The sequence below is a fragment of the Megalobrama amblycephala genome, linkage group LG17, assembly GCF_018812025.1.
Source record: "Megalobrama amblycephala isolate DHTTF-2021 linkage group LG17, ASM1881202v1, whole genome shotgun sequence".
Classification (NCBI taxonomy): Eukaryota; Metazoa; Chordata; class Actinopteri; order Cypriniformes; family Xenocyprididae; genus Megalobrama; species Megalobrama amblycephala.
This window is the reverse complement of record NC_063060.1, coordinates 5,156,795-5,182,648: the sequence shown is the minus strand read 5'-3', so window position 1 is coordinate 5,182,648 and position 25,854 is coordinate 5,156,795. Positions and strand designations below refer to the sequence as shown.

At 35.1% G+C, this 25,854-nt stretch overlaps 1 protein-coding gene and 1 pseudogene across 1 annotated transcript in view; both read right to left on the bottom strand.

Moving 5' to 3' along the window:
- LOC125251051 (polymeric immunoglobulin receptor-like) overlaps positions 1 to 11,140 on the bottom strand; it is a 79,914-nt gene extending 68,774 nt beyond the window's left edge. Inside the window, exons 1-3 of the mRNA XM_048163945.1 lie at positions 11,095 to 11,140; positions 10,599 to 10,907; positions 3,155 to 3,454 (exon numbers count right to left, since the gene is read on the bottom strand). Of these exons, the coding sequence (XP_048019902.1) occupies positions 3,155 to 3,454; positions 10,599 to 10,907; positions 11,095 to 11,140 (655 nt within the window). The remainder of the gene's footprint in view (positions 1 to 3,154; positions 3,455 to 10,598; positions 10,908 to 11,094) is intronic.
- A 5,740-nt stretch (positions 11,141 to 16,880) lies between these two features.
- LOC125251244 lies at positions 16,881 to 24,575 on the bottom strand (annotated as a pseudogene).
- Between the last annotated feature and the right edge of the window lie 1,279 nt (positions 24,576 to 25,854).

Sequence of the window (25,854 nt, the reverse complement as noted above, 5' to 3'; positions counted from 1 at the left end):
CTGGGCCACCGTATCTAACTCTTATGGCAAAATCAAACAAAGCTTTCAGATCATACACACATTAAACAATATATAAACACATACAGATCATTCATTAGACACTACATTAAAAAATGGAAAACACAACATCCAGAACATGAGGTTACAGAAAAAAAGTACATTGTAACACAGTAAACACATTTTGCCATTACATAAAATGTATAGAAATCACAAGTAATGTGAATTTTAAGTATACTGTATGTACTGCAAGTACAGTATTATATTCAATATTATATAGTATTGAATGTCTGTATATACAGTACTTACATAGGCTACTGCAAACATACAGCAGTCTAAATGCAAATGACTAAAAGGTCAAAGAAAACTCTAAATGAAAAGCATGAGACAGTACACAAAAAACAAACAAACAAAAAAACAAAGTTCAGAGTCAGTGAGAGATTCATTCTGCTTCAGCATCACGTCTTCATGTTTGGTCCGGCCTAAATCAAGTCAAGTCACCTTTATTTCAATTGCAATTTATACTACACAGATACTAGTCTAGTCTAGTATAGTATAGTATAGTCAAAGCAGCTTTACAGTGATAACAGGTACATGATGATCAGTAATGCAAAGAGGGTTCATTTTGGCTGTACAGCTCTAAAAGAAAATAGTGTCATTGTTCAGCTGAAGTCAGTTCAGTGTTGATTCACTTACATTGTAAAGACCATCAATTATTATGTAAATTACTGTAATTATTTTCCTCTGTAAAGCAGTTCTGCAGAAAATAGTGATGTCATCATAGGCTAGCTTAGTTCAGTTCTCATCCTATAATGTCAGTACTGTCAGATCAATAATATTGGTGAATATTATTGAATATTGTTGAGGACATTTTCCACATCACAGGCAATGTCGTCTCTTGCCAGGCAAAGGGAAAAACCTGTGCCGGATGCAGCCTTGCAGCCTTGTCTCCACACCCCTTGCTCTTTCTCCTCATCATCCTCTTACACATGCTCTTCCTCCTCTACTTTTCAGATTGTTTCCATCTATTGTTGGTATCATCATTCAGCACCTGTGTCACCTGTGCACTCTGAACTGACCTATATTTTATACAGTTGATTTGATCACATCATTAGAAATAAGTGTGAATAATTTTGAGTCATTGTGTTTAAAGGATGACAACTGTGTTGTAGTTGTGTTTAACTTTTGCCACATGTATATACCATTTTGCAACACAGTGCAGAATGTGTTTTAGTGAGTAAGAATGTGTTTAGAGTTTTGCAAAAAGAGTGGATGAGATTTGCAAACAGTGTCTTAACTACCTGAACTTGTTCAAGGTTTTGCCTACAAAGTGACTGATTCGACAAATGGGTTTAGGCCACTGAGCATTGGGTTCAGAGAATGGGGTTTAGTGTTTTAGCAATTGTGAAATACTGTATTGATCTGACAGTACTGACATTATAGGATGAGAACTGAACTAAGCTAGCCTAGATGATGACATCACTGTTTTCTGCAGAACTGCTTTATAGAGGAAAATAATTACAGTCATTTACATAATAATTGATGGTCTTTACAATGTAAGTGAATCAACACTGAACTGACTTCAGCTGAACAATGACACTATTTTCTTTTAGAGCTGTACAGCCAAAATGAACCCTCTTTGCATTACTGATCATCATGTACCTGTTATCACTGTAAAGCTGCTTTGACTATACTATACTATACTATACTATACTATACTATACTATACTATACTACTGTATACTAGACTAGACTAGTATCTGTGTAGTATAAATTGCAATTGAAATAAAGGTGACTTGACTTGATTTAGGCCGGACCCAACATGAAGAGGTGATGCTGAAGCAGAATGAATCTCTCACTGACTCTGAACTTTTTTTTTTTTGTGTGTGTGTACTGTATCATGCTTTTCATTTAGAGTTTTCGTTGACCTTTTAGTCATTTGCATTTAGACTGCTGTATGTTTGCAGTATGCAAGTACTGTATATACAGACATTCAATACTATATATTATTGAATATAATACTGTACTTGCAGTACATACAGTATACTTTAAATTCACATTACTTGTGATTTCTATACATTTTATGTAATGGCAAAATGTGTTTACTGTGTTACAATATACTTTTTTTTCTGTAACCTCATGTTCTGGATGTTGTGTTTTCCATTTTTTAATGTAGTGTCTAATGAATGATCTGTATGTGTTTATATTTTGCTTAATGTGTGTGTGATCTGAAAGCTTTGTTTGATTTTGCCATAAGAGTCAGAGGTTTTGTGAAATTAGTTTGAAGATTGGATTTGTGTTTAATGTTTTGAGAAAATGAGTGATGGTTTCAAGAAATGTGTTTTAGCAATTGTGAAATACTGTAAATGATCTGTGGAGTATTTTCAGCTAAACGTCACAGACATTCTGGGGACACCAGAGACTTATTTAACATAAGGGGCATAATAGATCCCCTTTAAATACTTGTTTTGCTCATCCTTGCTGTGTATTTCTGTAGCAATAGTCTCTGAGACTGCTATTAGAGTTTAAAGGGCTTCATCTCTGCAAATAAAAATAACATTACTTTGGTGTCATGTAATAGTTTGGTATCAGTTATGAATGTCTGAATAACAACTTACGTGTGCGTCTCAGATCTTGAGTCAGCATCATAGCTGTTGCCAAACAGAAACAGAGAAGTTTCTTAGTTTGATCAGAGTATTATCATGGGGAAAAAATGCTTTGATAAATCATAATTGTGTTATAATTTAGACTTTTTGACTTAGACTTTTATAACATAATTATAATTTACATGATTTACTTTTAAAGCATGATTTTATACCTTTTTCATACATTTTAATGTCATAATTTCAATTTTGTCATAATTATCTCATATTGACTTTTTGTTATAATTGACTTTTCATGTTATAATTTTGACTTATCACATTTTCAGCCTTTTTATGTCATGATTATGACTTTTATTGCATAATAAAAGTAAAAAAAAAAAAAGAAAAAGAAAAAAAAAGAAAAATGTCAAAAATTACACCTGTCCGTCTCAGAGTCAGATGGTGGAGCTGTTTGAATATTTGTCACAGCTTGAAAGGAGAAAAACATGAGTTTAGTTTTAGTGCATTAAGAGTGTCACCATTTTTATAGCTGAATTGATTTGTGATCTTACCACGTTTGGGTTCCTTGACAATGAGTTGAACAGGAACCTGCAGATCTCCTACTGAGCAGTAATACCAACCAGAATCATTGAGTCTCAGTCCAGTCATCAGCACAGTGAAGGAGCTTCTCCCATCATCACTGATCTGGAGTGATGGTTCCTGGGATGTGCCAGTCACTGTGTAACAGCTCTGATCTTTATATCTGCACCACAGTTTGAGTTCATTCTGATATCCAGAACTGTAGAAACACTGGACACTGACATTACCACCTTCATGTCCAGATACACTGCTGCTCATCACAGAAGTATCAGGAGCTGAAAACAATCAAAAGCACAATACGATTTGTCAGTCAATTGGTTTATTTTTGTTTATGAATTTTAAATATCTATATTCTTTGATATTGTAAAGTGTTTACTACAGTTGGGAACACTTTATTCTAAACCGGTTCTATTTTCTTCCGATGCGCAGGTAACGAATTTTCTGACAGTGGCTAAATTCAAAATAACATAATTTCCATTTCTGGATTCAAAAATTGTCTACTGCACTGATACCACTTAAAGGTAGGTTAGGCAATTTTCAGAGAGGCTATTAGCGAGCTAGATTTGAAAGCATAAGATCCCACCCTCCCTTCAAAGCATCTCCAAAGCTACGCCTCCAAAACACATGAAAGTACACAGCAGGGAGCAAACAAACTGTTTACACCTGGTTTTAACACACAACATAACCATTTACACCTGGTGCTTTATTCTATGGTCAGATATTTCAGATCTTTTGATCTAATGGACAAAATAAGCTTGCACAATTTACATATGAACGCACATGGAGACTTCAGAAAAACAAAAGGAGAGCAGCAGCTTTCTTTTCTGCATTGATAGTTGCAAGACATGCCAGGAGGAACTGTGAAAGGCGGCTGCTGTTTCGGTTGCGGTGCTTGGTGAAAGACTGACATCTCGCGCTGATGATGTGTGATGTCTGTGTGTGCAGGGTGTGAGGAGATATGAAAATAATGCAAATTTAGAACTAACATTTTATGGTCCTACAAATATATATATATATATATATATATATATATATATATATACATATAAATTAGGGCTGTTGATTTAACACGTTAATTAGATTAATTAATTCACAAGTTCACATATACATATAATTAGATTAAAGTAATGCGTATTTGGCGTGCTGTCCAGGGGAGGGCTCCGAGCTTGGAATTTTGGCCCAAACCCAGAGTACTCCCCCCGGTGTGATAAAAGTAGATAGAACTATAAGTGAGGAGATGGGGTGGAGGAGGGATGCTGATAAACTGTCAATCGAACAGAGGTAAGTCTGCAGTATATATACCTCTATTGGTTAATTAGCTGAATGCTTTCCACTTATGATAATTAGTCTAATTATCTGCACCTGCTCCTCCCGAATTTTGTTAATAAAACATCATTTATGGGGAAAAAATATTGACGCATTTAACGCACTTGTTATAATTAACATGATTCATGTAATAATTAGTAGTACTCTAACTATCAATGTGAGGGAAACAATAACAGAGCCTTTTTCATCATATATTAGGCATATGATTTATAATAAATGCACATATTAATTACCTACTTTTCCTGGTAGCCTTCAGTAAATTAACTTCTCTAAGAATATGATTCATAAAACATATATCAACTGAGTGTCTGCACTGACACAGATGAAAATAAAAAGACTATTGGTCAAAGCTCAACTTTAAGAGGGCAAGAGACAAAGATAAGGAGACTGAGGGGAGAAAAATAAAGAGAAATTGATGATGGAGATGACAAGGAGATATTTTTAAGTTATTATTGTCCATTTTTTTGGCTTTAGACTTTACATAGATGAGAGAAATCGTCTCGAGTTATGTATGTAACTCTTGTTCCCTAAGAAGAGAATGAGAAACTGTAGCTAATGACACAACTCCCCTCAACGTAGCACGTCTGAAGCATGAATGAAACTATTCCGATCCTGAATGGTGTTGCGTCGTGACATAACAAGTGACGGCACACATGGAAGCTACAAAGGGACGCCGGCACAAAACAGAGTCAGCTTTTGCAATGAAGCAAGTCGCTCCCAGACATGAGGAGGTGTGACAAAGGGATGCACTGTCTCGTTCCTTTCTCAGGGAACAAGGGTTACATACTGTATGTAACACGAGAATTTCCCTTTTGAGGGAACTTGCACTGGTAGTTGGTAACGACACTTTGGGGAATGAACACCCACTACGCCACACCGAACACATCTGTCCTAGTGTGAAGCTGAAACAGGCACAACTTAGGATGAGAGCACTCGTGCGCCTGGCATGAAGGGAGGTGCAGACTATAAAATCTAATGAAGGAGTCACAGATCACCCGAAGGGGAGCTCCTGAGAGGAGGGCTCTAGAAGATGCCATGCTCCTAGTAGAATGGGCCCCTAAGGCTAAAGGCGAAGGCAGGTCACACACCTGATAGGTGGAGGCAATAGCCTAACCGATCCAATTACAAATCATTTGGTTAGAAGCCGGGAGCCCCTTCTTAGGTGACACAAAGTACACCAACAACTTGTTTGACTTCCTCTATGGAGCAGACTTCTGAATATAAACACTAAATGCTCTGACAGGGCAGAGCAGATTAAGTCTCTCTGCTTCTGCCGACACATGTGGTAGAGGATGGAAGGCCAGCAGAACCGTAGACCATGACAAACTGGACGGCATCTTAGGCACGTAGCCAGGTCTGGGATGCAGGATAGCTTTAACTCCCTCAGGTTAAGTATTTATGTGTTTAAGTGGCCAGCCTAAGGCACACCTGTGCAATAATCATGCTGTCTAATCAGCATCTTGATATGCCACACCTGTGAGGTGGATGGATTATCTCGGTAAAGGAGAAGTGCTCACTAACACGGGTTTAGACAGATTTGTGAACAATATTTGAGAGAAATAGGCCTTTTGTTTACATAGAAAAAGTCTTAGATCTTTTAGTTCAGCTCATGAAAAATAGGGGCAAAAACAAAAGTGTTGCGTTTATAATTTTGTTCAGTGTAAATACATTTAGACCACTTATCTTAATTAATTACTATCAAGATGTGAAGAGACTTTCAACCAGCATAACAAAAACTGTTTCTGGAACAAATCACATACCGGTAGACATGATTAACCTGTAGAAATGTAGAGATTTTGGACTAATGTCTCTATCGCGGTTACACTCATGTGACTTTACTGTGATGCACAGTCATAAAAGCTTATTATTTTATACATTTTTAAAGGATTAGTCCACTTTTAAATAAACTTTTCTTGATCATTTACTCACCCCCATGTCATCCAAGATGTCCATGTCTTTCTTTCTTCAGTTAAAAAGAAATTAAGGTTTTTGAGGAAAACATTCCAGGATTATTCTCCTTATAGTAGACTTCAATGGGCACCAAACAGTTGAAGGTCAAAATTAGTTTCAGTGCAGCTTCAAATTGTTCTACACGATCCCAGATGAGAAATAAGGTTTTTTTTCTAGTGAAACCATCTATCATTTTCTGAAGAAAATTGAAAATTATATAAGTTTTAACCAGAAATGCTCATCTTGAACTAGCTCTCTTCTTCTTCTCCTCTATTAGAATTCTGGCAGTGTAAATGCTGCTAAGTGTATTACTGCCCTCCACAGGTAAAACTTTGAACTAATTGTTATGTACTACTGAACTAGCATATTGCATATAAAAATTAGTTCAAAACTTTGACTTGTGGAGGGCAGTAATACACTTAGCAGTGTCTACACTGCTGGAATTCTAATAGAGGAGAAGAAGAAGAGAGCTAGTTCAAGATGAGCTTATGGTTAAAACTTATATAATTTTCAATTTATTTTCAGAAAATGAGTGATGGTTTCACTAGATAAGACCCTTATTTCTCATCTGGGATCGTGTAGAACAATTTGAAGCTGCAGTGAAACTAATTTTGACCTTCAACTGTTTGGTGCCCATTGAAGTCTACTATAAGGAGAATAATCCTGGAATGTTTTCCTCAAAAACCTTAATTTCTTTTTAACTGAAGAAAGAAAGACATGGACATCTTGGATGACATGGGGGTGAGTAAATTATCAGGAAAAGTTTATTTAAAAGTGGACAAATCCTTTTTTGTGTATTTAAAAACAAGTGATTTTAAAGCGTTGAAGCGCAGTAAGCAGCAAAAGACAACTTATGTGCATGATGCCAGGGAGACTTCTCAGTGCTGTAAATGAAGCACATGAAGCCGTTGCTCATAAAGCGCAAATTAACTGAGTGCTTTTTGCCGACTAATTAAGCTTGAACGGTTAAATATTCTTACAAAGTGACCATGTCTTTGCAAGTAAACACAGTCATTTATGTCAATGTAAACAGTTCAGAAAGAAAACACACCACTCGAGTATCAACCAGCATTGCCAACTCCTGAATGAATGGCTCTTATGAATCAGTTATATTTAATGAATTTAAAACATATGCATGACCAGGGCTGTGTTTCCCAAAAGCAACTATGGTCACAACTTAAGTTCCGTCATAACCAACAGAGTTCAAGAAAACTTGTGACCATATTGGCTAACAATGCACCCCAGTACAGTCTGATTCCCAAATGAATGAGTCTTAAGAGCTGGTTCTTTAGTGCATCAAAAACACTGTGTAACAAGCATAGCCTGACTCCCGAACGAATGACTCCTATAAGTGGGTTATTTTTAAAGCCGGGCACACACTGTGTGATTTATAATAGTCCTTTACGATTGTTGCTTGTCAGACTTGTAGCATATGCACACGTATCAGGATAATCAATAAACTTTGGAATGTTCAGAACGCTTTTAGCATGCTGGACTGGGTTGTAAAATCTCAGCTCGGCTCCGACCGGTCTGCAAAAGATGAGCCCACTTGATACCTTTGTTACCCTCCGAGGTAAAACAGGAGGCCCAATTTCCTTGCTCTTAGGACATCAAAGGATTCCCTCATGTGGACTACGGGTCAGATCCACATTCCAACACCCACCACACACACACAGGCACATACAAAAACCCACAAACATACATTATTGACTGTATATGTAAAATGTAACTATGCCAAGTCACATCCATGTATGTACCCATCATGTATCTCGAGTGTATGCATGTTTCCTAGTGTTTAAATGAGTATATTTGTGCTAGTGTGCATTTTAATGAGGGAATTTTGTCTGTAAACCATAACTTCTTTTATATGCCTTTCTGATCTATCATGTTTGATCTCTCCGTAAAGCTCCGGACTCGAGCTATTCACTGAGATATGTCACATAGCTGACAAATGCATTTTTCTATGTGTTTAATGATATTGTGAAGAAAGTACGCCATCTCGAAATCCGATCTGATAGTCATTAAGTATGCAAATTCAGCTAGGAGACCAAACCAAGGAACTTTGCCCGCCAAATAGTGCTGCGCATCTATTGGCCACTACAAGTCAGGAGGTGTGTTAGCTTGGGTTTCCATAAAAACAACGACACACACCTTCTCCTTTGTCTTCCGATTGTCTCTCGACTGCCCATCACGCGCTCTCCTTCCGGGACGACCATCTCCTCGGACTCTCTCTCTCTCTTCTTTCTCCTCTGGCATCTTACGCATCAGTTAAACCTCGTTTGAAAACCCCGCCGGAGAAACCCTCTCGGAAAGGACCAACCAAGCCAGGCGCATTGAAACTGCTACACAAGACTTGAACCAATAAGCAAGTATTATAATTCCTCTGAAATTTGTTTAAACTGATTTCTGTGCTGGCTTTCTCAAAAAGGTTTAACTGTGTAATTTGCCACTCTTTGGTCATCTTTCTTTTCCTGTCTTTTCTTCATTTTCACTCTTGTGTATATATATATATATATGTGTATACCTTCTGTATATATTTTAGACATATAACCTCTGTAGTAGTAGTTTGCATATATTAAATACATTATTCATGCTCGATTGTTCTTTTTGCTCATTTCAACAAAAGCCAGGTCACCTTAACGTTTCGATCCTATATCCTTGCTTTACGTTTGGATGCTAGAATAGGAAGTCTTTCTCGTGGCCAGAGAACAGACCTTCCTTTTAATAACATTCTGAGGAGCTATAGTTTGCCGGACAAACGAACAGTTTCTCCAAATAATTATTAAACCAGAACTAATCATATATATAATTGATTACAATTCATTGTAATTAATTCACCATATATGGTTAATTCCCCCTTGGGTCGGTATGTGCATAATAATTAATAAAGCTTTATGAATTATTATATTCATATTCCACCCATAAATTGATTAATAACTGTATAATCGTTACAGACTATACGAACATGATCCTCATGTCACACTGTGGGATCTCAGCTGTCATTAATGTCAGACTGTAAACAATCAAGACGCATTTAAAATGAAAAAGAAAACGTATCCGTTTTACATCACCAACCCATACATGTTTGGCGACTGTGAGCTGCAATACATGCGGGCCTGAAATGGTGACTAACAAAATCTCTAGTGTTAATTTTGATTGTGACTTGTCTTGAAAAACTAAATAAATTTTATGGTTGTCATAGAAGAAGTAACGCTACAGGACTGTGTGTCAAATCTTCTGACACTGCCAGAATTCCGTCAGAGTTTACATTTGATCGCAACGGTCATTTATCGGCTGTCGGTGAACATGAAAGACTTTTAGCAAAGACTTTATTCAAAGAGATTTTAGCCTTGGATCAGAGGAAATCTTTTAGGGTTTGCAAAATTTGTCTCAAATCATGGCCAAAATCGCACAGTGTGAACCTGGCATTATAGACCTTGTGTAGCCCCACTCCCCTTTTCATTGCTGCGCTGGTTGTTTTCAGTCTTCCAGTTTGTATTTTCACAGCATGAAGGTAAGATCTTATGGATTTATGAACCTTGTTTTAAAATGTATTGGGTCTACTGATATTGGTTATGACATCCCCTTCATACATTATGCTCAAGAAACCTTTCGTTAACTCTACAATTAGATCACTTCAAAAGCCAACTACTCTTCAACAGCAATGGCATAGAAATATACAGAGCTTCCATGAAAATAGAAGTTCAAACACAAATTCTAAAGTTGGCTGTGTGCTTGTTTCCCTGGTGCACAAGGTCTTTAAGCCAGTTCTTACATTAATGAATCAAAACACTATTCGCAGAGGTTTCTGATCTGGAATCGTTAAGAGGAATCAGAACAACTAGTGCTGATTTGAGTAAATGAAAAATCATGATATCTCAGAAATTAAAAATATTTGGTGGAGAATACGTGGGTTCTTCATTATTAACTGCCTTCAGTTAACATGTTCTTCTTTTACAGTTCATTTTACTTGTGTGTACAGAAATAAATATCACACTAAACCCAACAACAGCACTAACTATTTACATTATTTATAATGTTCCTTATAGCTACATTGTTTCATATTTATATTATATTCTATTTTAATAAAATGCATTATCATGTTTCTCAGAAAAAAAGGTAATTTGGAAAGATATTCTTTACCTGGTTGTACCGTCAGATACAAATAATAATGAGCGTGTAGGGATTTATTGTCACTAATCTCCACAGCGCACCAGTATTTTCCAGAGTCCGAGGTCTCCAGTCTGTCCCATTGCACTGTAAAAATACTCTGGTCTGGATAATCAGTGATGGAATATTTTCCCATCTCATTTGAATATGCCAATATATGGCAAGCATCCCAATGTGTCCCCTTACACAAATATTTGCGGTTTTCTTTGTGTTGTTTTTCATATACACATGGAATAATGCCAGATGATCCAGATTTCACTGTTATATTTACTCCAGCAGCACCTGTAGACAAGAACAAACGTAGAGGAGAAAACATAAAACACTCACAAACCGCACATGATGTAAATAGAGGCCTATACAGTAGAATTATAGCTTAAAGAATTCAAGTTAAACAATTTTAACAATTTAACAACAGACCGTACAATAGTTTAATAATGCTTTTTTAATCAGAATCATAGTTTTGTTTTACCTGAGATGTAAAGTAAAATCCCAGAGAGAATCAGAGGGTGAATCATGTCTACAGTGGAGTGTGTGTGTGTGTGTGTGTGTGTGTGAGGAGCTGGTCACTTCTTGCAATGTCTCTGTTTCCTCATGTTTCAGAGCAGAAATATCGCCTGAAACCACATGAGTGTTAACAAGTGAGCAAATAAGCTGCAGCAGCAAACTCAAACTAGCCACAACACAACAAATCAACATGTTACTTGTGGCTAATTTGATTTGTGGACAGGTTAATGCATGTTAAATGACAGCAGTGTATAATCTTTATCAGCAGGCCCTCTTGTTCAATTTGTTATATAGCATTTACTCAAAATAGTTGTCTATGTACTAAAAAAAGAGAGAGTTGTTAATTACTGCACAAATACTGAACAAAATGTTAAATTGTATAAGCTGCGACTTTGACAAAACTGTTGAAGTGATTAACACAAACTGTTATGTTTAAGTTTTATTTTTTAATCATGTTTTCAATAATTTTGCTGTTTTACAATAAAACGTTTTAATATTGGAAAATATAAGAAAGTTACAAAGTTTAAGTTAAAAAAATTGTATTGCAACCATCCTCATATTTCCTAATTCCTAAATACCTAAAAAATAAACAATAGTAATAATTAAGAATATTTCAAGTACAGTACTAAATGTGTTGTGGGTGCATTAGTTCTGGTAATGAATTGCTGAACCTCTGAGCAAAAAATAAAATAATGTGTGAATCTACACTGTGAATGTTGAACAGAAATCAACCACAAAAACACACGAGTAAGTAAAGAAGCAACACTTAAACATTTAAGCAGAGACTCACTTCTGCTCCACTTAAAGTGTTCATCACATGGACATCAGCAACAAACAGTGATACATATTTGGGCAGACAAAAAGCCTTCTCTGTTGAGGGCCATTCAAAAGTAAAAAGTATCGTACATCTGTCACAAATGGTTGCAGAAAGTACAGGTATCGGGTTCAGAAGTCTTTAATAAACCACTCAAATGTTAATCCAAACAAGACAGGCACACAAAACGCAATCGTTAATATTGATGAGACCAGACCAACTGCATTTACACAAGGGCTGAATCCGAAATCGCCTCCTATACCCTCAAATAGGGCATTATTTTAGGGGAAAGCCATTTGTAGTTGTGTATGTGAATTTAAAGGATTAGTCCACTTTTAAATACACTTTTCCTGATAAATTTACTCACCCCCATGTCATCCAAGATGTTCATGTCTTTCTTTCGTCAGTCGAAAAGAAATGAAGGTTTTTGAGGAAAACATTCCAGGATTTTCTCCTTACAGTGGATTTCAATGGCTACCAACAGATTGAAGGTCAAAATTACAGTTTCAGTGCAGCTTCAAGGGCTTTAAATGATACCAGATAAGTAATAAGGGTCTTATCTAGCGAATCGATCTGTCATTTTCGAAAAAAAAATACAACCGTTTATGCTTTATAAACAAAATATCGCCTTGAACGTACTTTCCGCTTCCGCATTCTTCATAACGCTTACGCTGAATGTCCTACGCCTTCCCTATTCAAGTTACGGAACGAACGCGGCGCCAGTTTCGTTTTTTTTCCGTAACTTGAATAGGGAATGCGTAGGACATTCAGCGTAAGCGTTATGAAGAATGCGGAAGCGGAAAGTATGTTCAAGGCGATATTTTGTTTATAAAGCATAAATTGTATTTTTTTCGAAAATAACCAGTCGATTCGCTAGATAAGACCCTTATTACTCATCTGGTATCGTTTAAAGCCCTTGAAGCTGCACTGAAACTGTAATTTTGACCTTCAATCTGTTGGTAGCCATTGAAATCCACTGTAAGGAGAAAAATCCTGGAATGTTTTCCTCAAAAACCTTCATTTCTTTTCGACTGAAGAAGAAAGACATGAACATCTTGGATGACATGGGGGTGAGTAAATTTATCAGGAAAAGTGTATTTAAAAGTGGACTAATCCTTTAAGTACACAGCACAAACATGGTGATTAGTGAAAACAAATCAGTAACCATGACAACAAACAAACTCAGGCAGGGAATGATGAAACACAAAGTCCAAACATAACTAAACTGTGACAATATCCTGAGTAAATGGCAACATACTACTGTATATATGGACCAGCCGATTACTCATTAGGAAACAAGACAGGACAACACAACATGAAACCAAAGGCAAACAAAACAGAATACACACACTTACTCTCTCTCTCTCTCTCTCTCTCTCTCTCTCTCACACACACACACACACACACACACACACACACACACACACATACAGTGATAAAATGGTGAAAACAATCACACAAGAATTAAATAAACTACAAATCAACAACAACAACAAATGCAATAAACTCGTCTCTTACTCGTCATCCCCATTTTTCAGCACATGGAAAATGACATACTTAAAACTTAAATGGTTGCAATTCATGAATGCTTTAGACTACAGTCTTAAAGGGTTAGTTCACCCAAATATGAAAATTCTGTAATTTATTACTCACCCTCATGCCGTTCCACACCCGTAAAACCTTCGTTAATCTTCGGAACACAAATTAAGATATTTTTGTTGAAATCCGATGGCTCCGTGAGGCCTGCATAGGGAGCAATGACATTTCCTCTCTCAAGATCCATTAATGTACTAAAAACATATTTAAATTGGTTCATGTGAGTACAGTGGCTCAGTATTAATATTATAAAGCTATTAATATTATAAAACGAGAATATTTTTGGTGCGGCAAAAAATCAAAATAACGTCTTATTTAGTGATGGCCGATTTCAAAACACTGCTTCAGGAAGCATTGGATCACAGTGAATCAGTGTATCGAATCATGATTCAGATCGCGTGTCAAACTGCCAACGGCTGAAATCACGTGACTTTGGCGCTCCGAACAGCAGATTCGTTACACTGATTCATTTATGATCCGAAGCTTCATGAAGCAGTGTTTTGAAATCGGCCATCACTAAATAAGACGTTATTTTGTTTTTTTGGCGCTCCAAAAATAGTCTTGTCGCTTTATAATATTAATATTGAACCACTGTACTAATCCTAAAAGATTCCTGTAATTCTAGGCTATTATTCATTCTCTACATGCTCCCCCTCGGCAAAGTCATCAGTTGTTTGGGAATTTCTTTCCATTGCTGCGCTTGACACTCATTCATCATCTTCATCGTTCTACCATTAAACACTTCTCATGATTAGTTAAAAAGTTAAAAACGTGCTTCAAAAAAGTTTTTTTAAGAGAGCAATGCTTAGCTATTTTTTATTGCAAAGATGTCAGCCAATCACAGCAGTGGGCGTTTACACTGAAGTCTCACAGCAGACACACCCCTTAAAACAGAGCGATCAAACAAGAGGGCTAAAATCAGGGTAGGAGAAATGCCTTTCGTTTCTAAATTATGACAATTTTTGATGTAAAAAGCATATTAACATTATAAGTGCACCCCAGGAAACATAAAACAACAAAACAACGCAGTTCATGACTTCTTTAACCATCACAACTAACTTCCTAAATCTAACTGAACTTTATCCTAATTTTAAGCATCAAAAACACCAGTAAGTATGATTTATAAGTTGATTTCCTCATGGAGTCCAAAAAATCTCCATAAAAATTGAAAAAAGTTTGTTTGTTTGTTTGTTTTTTGGTACATTTTGTCACCACCTGAACTACACACAATGAAAAAAGTCCAAAGATGAAAAAGAGTCAAATATTTATTTATTTATTTATTTATTTTTTTACATTTAAAACTACAAAATACTATAATTAAATTTTAAATATGCATGTTTTTAAAAATGCAAACAGAACACTCCACAAGTAACCTAAAAATATATTTTTTACAGAGAAATGGCAGACAAAAAACCTTGTTTTATTTATAACCTACAAAATATATACGTTCTGTTAAAAGACAATCCCATTTTCTCAAGAGACAAAGAAGGCTAGTTAGAGTCTTGACCCTCACATCTGTCAAATGGGTCCTTTTGAAAAAATTAGGGGTGGGAAATCATGCAAACATGTGAAGTTAACTTCATGTGTTTGTATCTGTGGATCTGTTCAATGTTCATGTAAAAAAAAGTTTAACTGTAAAACATGCTCTTCTGTTTCTCTTGATCAGAAGTGTCTGTTCCTGTGTTATTCTCACTGTTGCTATTAGTGTGGAGCTAGTCTCGCGTAGCCAGACATTCAGACTGGCGACAGCCAGTGGTCCGAGCACGTGACGTCTGAGGCTGAGACTAGTGTTGTATATAGTCCAGCTGCTGGAGGTTTATAAGTTAGAGATCATTTCAATATACTACCAGCGGTAAAATAAATACATAAAATTATATATTTCTGTAAAGCTTACTGCTTCACTCACAGGAGCATCACCAACAGTCCTGTAGGTTATGTCCTTGATGTGATCCTGTGGAGAAAGGGATTGTAATTAAACATGTACATGATTCATCAAATCTTACTCTTAATGTTATATTTCTGATCCATCATGTTGTGCTTACATTTGAGAGTTCATCATTTATAGTGTTGTATATCACATGATCTTCAGTTTTAGAGTAGATCAGCATTTCCCACAAACACACAAAACAATACAGAAAAGAAATATCAAGAAATCAACGTATGATTCACTAAATGGACAACAGGTTTCATTGCTAACCCAGTGTAATGATATGAGGTGTAAGGGGGAATAAAATCAACCAAGCATTTTCTTTTCTTGTATTTCACTCTTAAAAGGTGTTTGATTGGCCTGGAGATTGATGAGACCAATGTGGATAGCAGCATTTGTCAACCCATGTGTCACAGTCTCCGTCTGTCCTGGACTCCATCTCCCATCATCCTCCCTGGCCCTCACCTGCACTCACTCCACCATCAGCCAATCACACACACCTGCTTCCCATTAGCTCACTAATCACCAGCCTTCTTAATCACGCTCACACCTCAGTCAGTTGTCTGGTCTCGTTTACATGTAAAGGACTTTTTCATGTTTGATCCCCAAGACGCCAAAGCGTCCTACCTGTTCCACTCCAGTGTGTTTCCTCAGTCTCCGTGCTTCATTGTCTCCGTGTGTGTCAACTTACCTCCTACGTGTGTTTCCTCCATCTACGATCATCCAAGATCCATGTTCCTGCAAGACAAAGGACAGTATCATTACCAGTTATCTCTCTGCAACTTCCATGTCACCTGTTTCACTTAACTGCATCACTGTGTTACCCTGCTGTTTAATAAACTTCCATCCACGTTCACCTCTTTGTCTCAGTTCCATCTGTCCGTAATGCCATGTAAACCAGAAGAGGGAAACAAAGAGTCTCCCATCAATCGCTTTGGATCAATTCTTGAATGAGGATTTGTTTCTCAAAACAAATTCAGATCTCTGAACAATTACTTTCTTGATCAAATTTAACATCTTGTGGCAAATGTGTGTAAAAGAATGGATCTATAGGCCTAAGTAAACAACTAATGCTCATGGCTTGCTTGATTCTCAGTCAAATACTCTTCACAACTATTAAACATTCTAAAGTAATAAAATGGGCATCAGTCTTATCAAACAGAAGTGGAAGTATTTGCTTGGAGCTTCCCTTGAATGTCATTTTGCAACAATTTTGTTCAGTTCACTATGACTTCACATGTAAGAAATGTGTTGACATGTGAGTTCAGGGGCAATACTTGATATAAAAGATAGCCAAATTGAAAAAAATAAAAGTCCATAATGAACACTTTTTTTAAATTAAGTAATTTTATTTAGTGTGTTACTCATTTGAAAGTCACTTTGGATAAAAAGGGAAAAAACATTTGAAGAGAGATGGTTACACATCCTCTGCATTTCAAGAAAAAAAAAACATTACAGGCATTTAGCAAATGTAGATGTAATATATTCTTCACACAGATCTTTAGTCTGACTGAGTGTAAAGCAAAAGCAGAATCAGCAGTTTATAATCATCTGATCTTTCTGGTCGATGTGGAGAAATCTCTAGCTTCTGTGACAGACAGAAACGCAATCTGAAAGATAAAAGACAATAACACACTATCAAGAGGAAAATATTATAACTGAACAGGTTTCTCGGTCACAATATATTTATTCACATATATTGTCATCAATATATAGGTCCTCAAAAAGGACCCGATCAGTCCAAAATTGTGAACAAATCATTCAGTTTTGGGAACAGGATCAACAGGTTAATTAAAAAAAATCTGAATTATTAATTCATGATCAGACATCGCTACTTCTTCATTGCTACTTCCTGAATTCTCCTGAACGTGCCAAAAAGAGCTAGGTAGATGCCAAGAATTTTGGTGCTACTGAAATAAAACTACTGTCTGAAGATCCATTAATTGTAATTGCATGTAAAAGAGCGAACAACACAGGAAATTCATATATGTATTTGGAACAACATGATGGAGCTGATGTGTTTTAGCTAAAATACAGGATCAAACTAATATTTACAGAAATGCTAAATTAGCCTGACTCAGTCATTCTCTCACATAAAGACATTAATATGTTGCTGCCAGATCCAGTATTAATCACATCAAATAAAAAGGCCATGTTTTTATTAATAAAGTATTAATAAGCAATATATGGTATGGGTATCACTACTTAAAATTGAATGTTTTCACATTTTTACAGCCCTCAGCCCAGCCTTTTTGCCTACAAAAGTATTTAGATGTGTTTGATTGTTTTAAATGACACCTACATGTCTGTCTCAGAGTCAGACGGTGGAGCTGTTGGAATATTTGTCACTGCTTGAAAGGAGAAAAACATGAGGTTAGTTTTAGTGCATTAAGAGTGTTACTATTTATATATATATCTGAATTGATTTGTGATCTTACCATGTTTGGGTTTAATGACAGTGAGTTGAACAGGAACCTGCAGATCTCCTACTGAGCAGAAGAACCATCCAGAATCACTGAGTCTCAGTCCAGTCATCAGCACAGTGAAAGAGCTTCTCCCATCATCACTGATCTGGACTGATGGATTCTGGGATGTGTCAGTCCTCCCCACTGTGTAACAGCTCTGATCTTTATATCTGCACCACTGTTTGAGTTTATTCTGATATCCAGAACTGTAGAAACACTGGACACTGACATTACCACCTTCATGTCCAGATACACTGCTGCTCACCACAGACACATCAGGAGCTGAACACACAGACAGCAACAAAAATTTGAATTAAATATTTTGTTAAATCTAAACAGGTATCTACTGAAGTAGAAAAGTAAAATAAATAAATAAAAAATTGTTTTTACCTTGTTTAACAGTTAAATACAAATGTTTTTTGTCATCTAGTTTTCCATCAAGCTCCACAGCACACCAGTAATTTCTGAAAAAAAGAGTCTGAGGATGTTGAATTGTTGAGTTTCACAGTAAAAATATTCTGTGCTGGATAATCAGTTATTGTCCAATTCCCTGTATCGTTTACACGGGCTGTGATTGTGCAAGAAATCCAAGTTGGCCCTCTACACCAGTATTTTGGGTTCAGTTTATACTGACTGTCATACAGACACGGGATTGTAACAGTTTCTCCTTCTCTCACAGTCACATGATCTAATGTCTTCATGCTCAGAGTTCCTGTAGACACAAACACACATCGGCAAAATTCCCCTTGTACTGTAAATTACAGTTAATTCATTTCTCAAACCACTGCTTTAAAAACACAAAGAATATGAATAATTATTTTATATGAATCTGTTCAGTGTTCAGAGGTTTTTGTTTGCACTTTGATTTGACCTCCTGTCTCCATTTTCTAACAAAATGTGTTTGATGTTGTTGAACTTGTTGAACAGCAGGTGAAATATGGATAAGTTAATAATATAATATAATATAATATAATATAATAAAGTGTTCAGTTATAGTCTGAGGAATAGTGTTTAAAGGAATAGTGAGATAAAGAATACATCAAATGAAATGTCACATTTGTGGTTAAGAACTTTCTTTTTATGATATATGATTTATTTTCAGATTTATTTTAATGTTGTAATTTCAGTGTATTACAGGTATATTTATAGAACACATTTTTTTTCCTGTATGTCAAAAATTAGTGTTGCAATCTTGTGGTTACTGAAATGTTTGAAAAATTCTGTTGAAAACTTTCTTATGCAAAATAAAATTAAAAACATACAATATTTCCTTTGTTTTCAAGTTGCACAGCAGGACATAAACTGAACAGTCACAGCACTGTAAAGTAGATTATTATTATTATACCTAAATTAGTAGGTATAGAATACTGATCCTTTAATGAATAACTACACAGGAACAAATGAGTATTGCATTATTAACACTAGTAACTCACAATAAACTCTGATGAATGAATTAGTAAGTAATAGTGCTCAGTTGTAGGTGGTAGTTCACTATTAGCTAATCAGTAACTACTGTTTTTTCATTCCTCCCAGAGAACTACTAAGAACTAAGCTACTGTATACAGGTTCATAATTAACATGAATGATGAAATGTATAGCCTAATTAATTCGGTTGCACTTTATTTTACAGTAGGCTACGTGCACTTATATGTACTTGCATGGGTTAAGGTTAGGTTTAGGGGTAGGATCAGGGTTAGTACCTAGTTATTACCCAGTAAGTACATGGGGAACTAGTAATGACTGAAGTATTACCAAATCCTTCCGAAGGAATTACTAATCATTTGGATCAGTATTCTAAAGTGAAAAACATGATAACTCTCTAGTAACTAAAGTCATTGTAAACTTTTGAGGTTTTTGTACAGTTTTGTATAGTAATTCCTTCTGATGTATTTGGTAACAATTAATTACTAGTGGGTTACCATGATCTTCACTTTAGAATACTGATCCAAATAAGTAGTAGTTTCTTTAAAAGGATATAGTAACCCTTGAGTTATTACTATCCAATACTTTACAAAAACCTCAAAAGTTTACAGTGACTCCAGTAGTTACTACAGAGTTATCATGTTTCTCACTTTAGAGAAACACTGCATTACTCACTTGTTCCTGTGTAGTTATTCATTAATGATCAGTATTCTATGTTACCAAAGTTTTACTGATTATACTATTTATATATACATTTAAATATACATTTATACTCACATATACTTGCTTACCCTGCTGTCTTTAGGAAGTGAAATCAATCAAAGAATATAAAGAAACAGGAGAACAACATAGTTTAAAAAAAAAAAAAAAAAAAAAAAAGCATCAACAGTGTAGCATTAGCCGTTAGCCACGGAGCACAGCCTCAAACTCATTCAGAATCAAATGTAAACATCCAAATAAATACTATGCTCACATCATCACATGAACATGTTTTTTATTAATGCTCACAACAAAATACACAGATAATATCAGATAATTATAACGAGAAACAAACAAGACAGAATAACAGAGACGGCAGTTCTCGCACAAGTTTCACATGAATCTCCCGCAAGAACTTCATGAAAGCTTCACGTTGCTCATTACAATATGTTTCATCGAACGCAAAGTCAACTCTCATGCAGGCGCTGGTGACAGGTCAGAAGCGAAAAGATGAATAGCCTAAACCATGAGAACATTTCTGGGTGTACTGTATTTTCTTTTAATGGGATTCCTTCTTAAGATTCATCAGTTGAGAAACAAAAGGAGGAGGAAGCCAAGCAAGAGAAACAACAACAACCAAAAAAACGGACAAAACGTGTTACTTTGTAGAGTGTAACAAGCACCACTTTAATTTACGGCCCACAATGTCATACTTACCCTGTAACTACATGAAAGAAGAGTATATTTCCCCGTGTATTAAAAAAGATTGCGATAGTTCTTTCTACTTGCCTTGAAACAACTTAATCAGTGCACTTTCTCGCTAAATTGCTCCCAAACGAAAGATTGTTGCCTATCATAACAGTATAAGTACCCCTTAGTTCTAAAATACTTATAATGTAAATAATTTGTTATTTTCCTGGTTGTTACCCCTTTATTCCTAAGACTTTACATATTGTTCCCCTATACCTACACGTACTTACTGTATAGGTACACTATAATTATCGAAAGTTATGCTGTAAATTCATTGTAATTACGCAGTACTTTCCGGGCTGTAATCTAAAGCGTTACCAAAAATGTAATATTTGATACACAGATGCAGTTGCACATCTCAGTATACAGGATACAATGGGAACATTTATGGGTTTAAACTGTTTATTAAACAATCAATCTTTATCTATTAATTTTATATATATATATATATATATATATATATATATATACAGTACAGTCCAAAAGTTTGGAACCACTAAGATTTTTAATGTTTTTAAAAGAAGTTTCGTCTGCTCACCAAGGCTACATTTATTTAATTAAAAATACAGTAAAAAACAGTAATATTGTGAAATATTATTACAATTTAAAATAACTGTGTACTATTTAAATATATTTGACAAAGTAATTTATTCCTGTGATGCAAAGCTGAATTTCCAGCATCGTTACTCCAGTCTTCAGTGTCACATGATCCTTCAGAAATCATTCTAATATGCTGATTTGCTGCTCAAGAAACATTTATGATTATTTTCAATGTTGAAAACAGTTGTGTACTTTTTTTTTCAGGATTCCTTGATGAATAGAAAGTTCAAAAGAACAGCATTTATCTGAAATACAAAGCTTCTGTAGCATTATACACTACCGTTCAAAAGTTTGGGGTCAGTAAGAATTTTTATTTTTATTTTTTGAAAAGAAATGAAAGAAATGAATACTTTTATTCAGCAAGGATGCATTAAATCAATCAAAAGTGGCAGTAAAGACATTTATAATGTTACAAAAGATTAGATTTCAGATAAACACTGTTCTTTTGAACTTTCTATTCATCAAATAATCCTGAAAAAAAATATTGTACACAAATATTTTGTACAATTGTACACATTAAATGTTTCTTGAGCAGCAGATCAGCATATTAGAATGATTTCTGAAGGATCATGTGACACTGAAGACTGGAGTAATGATGCTGAAAATTCAGCTTTGCCATCACAGGAATAAATTACTTTGTCAAATATATTCAAATAGAAAACAGTTATTTTAAATTGTAATAATATTTTACAATATTACTGTTTTTTACTGCATTTTTAATTAAATAAATGTAGCCTTGGTGAGCAGACGAAACTTCTTTTAAAAACATTAAAAATCTTAGTGGTTCCAAACTTTTGGACTGTACTGTATATATATATTATAGGCCTATAGTATATACAGTGGTATGCTAAAGTTTGGGAACCTCTTGCAGAATCTGTGAAAATGTGAATAATTTTAACAAAATAAGAGAGATCATACATAATGCATTCTATTTTTTATTTACTACTGCAATGATTAAGATATTTTACATAAAATATGTTTACATATAGTTCACAAGACAAAAAATAGCTGAATTTATTAAAATAACCTTACCTACTGCCCTTTGGAAGCAACAGAAGATACTTGTATGTTTCCTGGGATATAAATTAAGTACAATTTACCTTGATATTTGAATTCAAAATGTGAGCATCAGTGAATGTTTGAACCTTTAAAAATTAGTTGTGTTTGAGTCCATCAGTTGTCCTCAGTGTGAAAAAATGGATATCTTACTCAGGACAGTACTAAATAAAATAAAAATAAAAACTAAATAAAAATAACATGCATTTTGTATGATCTCTTATTTTGTAAATATTATTCACATTTTTACATATTCTGCAACGGGTTCACATACTTTTTCATGCAACTACATATATATATATATATATATATATATATATATAGTATCACTAATTATAAAATGTGATTTAATATTTATAAATGTTTTATTATTTTGATATAATAAAACAAAATAAAACAAATTATAATTTTAAAATTACACATTTCATATATATATAAAAGCATTATGTTTTATGTCAGTTAAATACTTTTTTCACAAGATAAATGAAATAAATGACTTACTTGTATTTTTATATTTATTGTCGCTCTGAACAAAGAGTTGAACAGGAACCTGCAGCTCTCCAGCAGAGCAGAAGAACCATCCAGAATCACTGAGTCTCAGTCCAGTCATCAGCACAGTGAAGGAGCTTCTCCCATCATCACTGATCTGGACTGATGGATTCTGGGATGTGTCAGTCCTCCCCACTGTGTAACAGCTCTGATCTTTATATCTGCACCACTGTTTGAGTTTATTCTGATATCCAGAACTGTAGAAACACTGGACACTGACATTACCACCTTCATGTCCAGATACACTGCTGCTCACCACAGACACATCAGGAGCTGAACACACAGACAGCAACAAAAGTTTGAATTAAATATTTTGTTAAATCTAAACAGGTATCTACTGAAGTAGAAAACCACATATCACACAGAGGAAAAGTAAAGAAATGCATCACAAAAACTATTTTTACCTTGTTTAACAGTTAAATACAAACGTTTTCCGTCATCTAGTTTTCCACCAAGCTCCACAGCACACCAGTAATATCCAGAGTCTGAGGATGCTGAATTGTTGAGTTTCACAGTAAAAATATTCTGTGCTGGATAATCAATTATTGTCCAATTCCCTGTGTCATTTGTACGGGCTGTGATTGTGCAAGAAATCCAAGACCCTCTACACCAGTATTTTGGGTTCAGTTTATACTGACTGTCATACAGACACGGGATTGTAACAGTTTCTCCTTCTCTCACAGTTACATGATCTAATGTCTTCTTGCTCAGAGTTCCTGTAGATACAAACACACACACATCAGCAAAATTCCCCTTGTACTGTAAATTACAGTTAATTTCTCAAACCACTGCTTTAAAAACACTTAAAGAATATGCATAGTTATTTTATATGAATCTGTTTAGTGTTCAGAGGTTTTTATTTGCACTTTGGTTTGATCTCCTGTCTCCATTTTCCTACAAAAATGTGTTTGATGTTGAATTTACAGCAGGTGAAATATGGAAAAGGCGTCTCCTAAGTTTAATATATTATACTAAGCTTTATATTAATTATATTATATTAATGTGTTCAGTTATAGTCTGAGGAATGGTAGTTTTAGGAATAGTGAGATAAAGAGTGCATCAAATGAAATGTTATATTTGTGTTAAGAACTTTCTTTTTATGATATATGATTTATTTTCTGATTTATTTTAATGTTGCAATTTCAAAAATGTATGTACTGTCAAAAATCAGTGTAGCAATCTTGTGGTTACTGAAATGTTTAAATCTGTTGAAAAATTTCTTATGCAACATGAAATTAAAAAACAGAATTTCCTTTGTGTTCAAGTCTTACACAGCAGGATATAAACTGAACAGTCACAGCGCTGTAAAGTAGATTATACTATTTAAATATACATGAAGTACTCCTTGCTCACCCTGCGGTGTCTTTTTAGGAAGTGAAATCAATCAAATAATATAAAGAATCAACAGGAGAACAAGGTAGTTTATTTAAAAAAACAAACATAAAAGCATGTTTTGAGGGTAGAATGTAATTTCTGTGTCTTACCTGCAGTGTAAAGTAATACACCAAAGAGCATCGGAGGAAGAGCCATGTGACCGTCAGAGTGAGTAAAAGACAGAACCTGAAATGAACATTTGACTTCCTGCTTCTGATAATGAGCTGTTCCTCTTTCTGTACTCACTGATGCAACTGAAGTCAGAAGAGACATCACAGACCATTCCTGTGCACACACACACAAACACACACACACACACACACACACACACACACACACACACACACACACACACACACACACACACTTAAACAGCTAAATGCAGGAGAGGTTTGACAAAGCTATTGTTTAAATGTTAGTTAAACATGCACTTGAAGCAAAGGGCAGGGACAGCCTTACAGTACAACACTTACTAAAGAAATGTGAGCAAAAATATTCCAAAAATGTACAAAACACATGTAAACAAAAGCTGAAGGCCTCACAGCTTATTGACTCTTAGTTTATAAAAAGGGATATATTATACAGTTATGTATTGCACATGTTGTGCTTCATGCATCATGAACCAGGCAGAACAGAATATACACAAGCTGCTTAAAATCATTCAATGTGTCCAAATATGATGAAGGAATTAGTATTAACTGGGCATGTATATCTTGGTATGATTTTGCAAATGTCCAATGGAAAAAAAAAAAGAAAAAAAAAGATTGTTTTCTAACAGTAGTTTTGCATGTTGGGTTCAAATGCATAGTCCAACAATTAATTAGGTTAATGTTTATCCAATTCCAATTCCATTCTTCGGGTAACAAGCCGACAAGATGTAATGGTGTGATCCCCTTTGGTGGGTTTTCTGTTCTGTGTGGGAGCTTGGCGAAAGTCAAGTTCACAGCCCCTTTAAAAACACAGAGATTTCCCTTTTTTTTTTTTTTTTTTTAATGACTGATCATGTCGCTAGATAAGACCCTTATTCCTCGTCTGGGATCATGTGGAGCCCTTTGAACCTCCATTTCTTTTCGACTGAAGAAAGAAAGACATAAACATCTTAACTGGATGACATGAAGGTGAGTAAATTATCAGGAAGTTTTAATTCTGAAGTGAACTAATCCTTTAACACTAAACTGCCAATAATTTAAGCCACTTTCTTTCACAGTACTGCATTAATAGAAAGTATTTAAAAAAAAAAAATTTAACCTTAAAATTAAGTTTAAACAGTATTTTTCTGAGGTGCAGAAACAGTTATGACGTAGCCATGCACTATTACTAGACTGTCTCATTCTAGAGTTTAATGCTGAGGAGGACTCCAGCCTACAAACCTCTGAAGGACTGGACTAGGAGGGACAGAGACCATGGATTACTTTAATGATGTCTTGACTACCTTTGAGCTGTCAATGGAGGGACAGAAAGCTCTCAGATTTA